At 31.6% G+C, this 2,324-nt stretch overlaps 1 protein-coding gene across 1 annotated transcript; it reads left to right on the top strand.

Annotated features, from left to right (window-relative positions):
• Positions 1–1,403: 1,403 nt before the first annotated feature.
• On the top strand, positions 1,404–2,324 carry LOC105140201 (mavicyanin). Its single transcript, XM_011046938.1, has 2 exons — positions 1,404–1,842; positions 1,924–2,324. Exons 1-2 carry the CDS (start codon positions 1,656–1,658, stop codon positions 2,253–2,255), a joined length of 519 nt encoding a protein of 172 aa, XP_011045240.1. The 5' UTR covers positions 1,404–1,655; the 3' UTR covers positions 2,256–2,324.

Genomic DNA, 2,324 nt, shown 5'->3' with positions numbered 1-2,324 from the left:
TTCTCTCAAATTTGAAATATTAGTGAATTTTAAAATTTTCATTTATAAGATAAACAATTTGCCACATTGTTTAAAACACATGTAATCATTTTGTAATTTGTATCTTTTAAGTTTAAATTTAGTCATGTTTTTTTCTTTGACAATTAATGGTTTTTAACTTTAACTAGGTCTTCAATAAGTGAACCAATACTAATAGATTAGAATTTTTATTTTTGGGTCCTGAATAAAAGGTCTAATGTTATAATAATTATTTTATTAATAGATATATCTTTTATACTAAGCAATTTGGGGAGGGTGAAAAGGCCTATAATAGTAGGTTATGTGTAAATGGTTTAACTTCAAATGAGTTTAAAATTAATTATTACAGTAAGTTACAAGAAGTTATTGAATCGTGATATCATAGGTCGCAAGATACAATGTTTTTATTCAAAAACTATTGGTATAATACTAATATAGAAATTAGAACAGATTCTCACTATGGTTTGGTTAAAATAAATAAAAGAATTAAATTTCATAACATCAATAATATTTTTATTTTTACTAAACAATGTCAGCAAGTATATTATACATACACTCCTTCCTTTGAAAAAGATTTTAATAGAATTGATTGGTTATTTGTTATGAAAACCAAACCTAGAAGTTATGTCCAAATTATTAAAGGTGGTAACAATGATTTGATTATGAGAGACAATCTTTCAAATAGATAAGTTAGTTAATCTATGTTGAGTTGCTTTATGTATTAAGTTAGAAAATTTAAATTTTCATGTTACTAAGAATATTTATGTTGATGAATTAAATGTAATATTGAATACCAATGAATATTGAAAAGTAGATGATGATGATGAAACCGATGTTGAATTTTAATGAAAAAGATAATATTGGTTATGATAATGAAGGATGATTCTAATTAAAAGATGTTGAATTGATTTAAATTTGATATTTTATTGTGTAACAAAACTAAAATTATGTAAAATATTAGGTTGGCATAAAGATTATAACAACTAAAAAAATTAGTGAAAGCAATGACCGAATTGGCGATGAAGTAGTCCATTCGATCAGCATTTCTTACTGTAATTTTGCACCCATTTCGTTGAAAATTAAATTACATAAGGCTTCGGTATTTTTAATGGAATCGGCAACTATAAATTCCATCGGAAATTAAATTTCGATGGACTTGCCGGCTGAAAATAAACAGTAATTTTTTTGTTTTGGTATTCCATCGGTATTGGAATTACTGGCTGAATGATAATCCCCGATGAAAAACTTGCTAACTATAGGTTTCATTGAAAATTAGGACATTAACAAAATAACAATCCTCATAATAAATTTCTATCGGAATTAAAATATATATGGATTTTTTTCATGATTTTAACCGAAAAAGCTGACTCTGATGTATGGATTAGACGAGCTGACCACGTCAAGTATACATTTCTAAACAGTTAACCTCCCACTACCTCAATCTCCATCTTTAGTAACTAATTCTTGCCCATCTCTACCATCCCCACGAATCCCATTACTAGAGCTCAAGCGCAACTCCCAAGACACATTCACATATAAACCACTAAGTTCTCCTTTCTGTTCAGTATATTCATTTTCCTATAGTTTCAGTTCACAGCAAGATAGTTTCTGTAGCAATTGGCTTCCTGTTACACGCCATGAGTTCTACCAAGCAAATGTCGCTGTTGTTGATGACCATTCTCTCTTCTCTTCAGTACTTGTCGGTCTCTTCCTTTGAATACGAAATTGGTGCTAACGAAGGTTGGGTTGTCCCTCCTGCCAATGATACCAGAATCTACAATGACTGGGCCTCAGAGAACCGATTCCAAGTTGATGATACAATTCGTAAGTTCACACACAAAGAAATGAAATGAAATTTACCTTTTCCTTTAATTTCCTTGGTGTTCATCACCATTTCTTGTGCAGGTTTCAAGTACAGGAAGGACTCCGTCATGGAGGTCAGTGTAGAGGATTACAAGAAGTGCAACTCCAGTCACCCCAACTTCTTCTCCAACACCGGCAACACTGTTTACCATCTTAACCATTCAGGGTATTTCTACTTCATAAGTGGGGTTTCTGGACACTGTGAGAGGGGACAGAGGATGATCATCAAGGTTATTTCAAGTGACCAAGAAACTAATTCTGGTGGCGAAAAATCTTCTGCTTCACCTTCTGCACCAGTGTTATCTTCCGGTGTCTTTAAAGCGCTGTCATCTCAACTTGCAATGTCCTACGTTGCTTCATATGTCTTCTACTAATTCAATAGTTAATTAGTATTTACCAGTAAGCATTGTTATTTTGGTGGGTTTGAGGTTTCTTTCAGGTCT

Source organism: Populus euphratica, unplaced genomic scaffold (genome assembly GCF_000495115.2).
Source record: "Populus euphratica unplaced genomic scaffold, PopEup_1.0 scaffold256.1, whole genome shotgun sequence".
Lineage (NCBI taxonomy): Eukaryota > Viridiplantae > Streptophyta > Magnoliopsida > Malpighiales > Salicaceae > Populus > Populus euphratica.
The sequence above is the reverse complement of the archived record's forward strand: the minus strand, read 5'-3'. Positions and strand labels throughout refer to the sequence as shown.

What these genes read in the sequence shown, in the direction of transcription:
- LOC105140201 (XM_011046938.1), top strand. Translation starts at nt 1,656, where the DNA reads ATGAGTTCTACCAAGCAAATGTCGCTGTTGTTGATGACCATTCTCTCT. An exon ending in CCAAGTTGATGATACAATTC is followed by an intron (nt 1,843 to 1,923) that starts GTAAGTTCACAC and finishes TTTCTTGTGCAG; the next exon opens with GTTTCAAGTACAGGAAGGAC.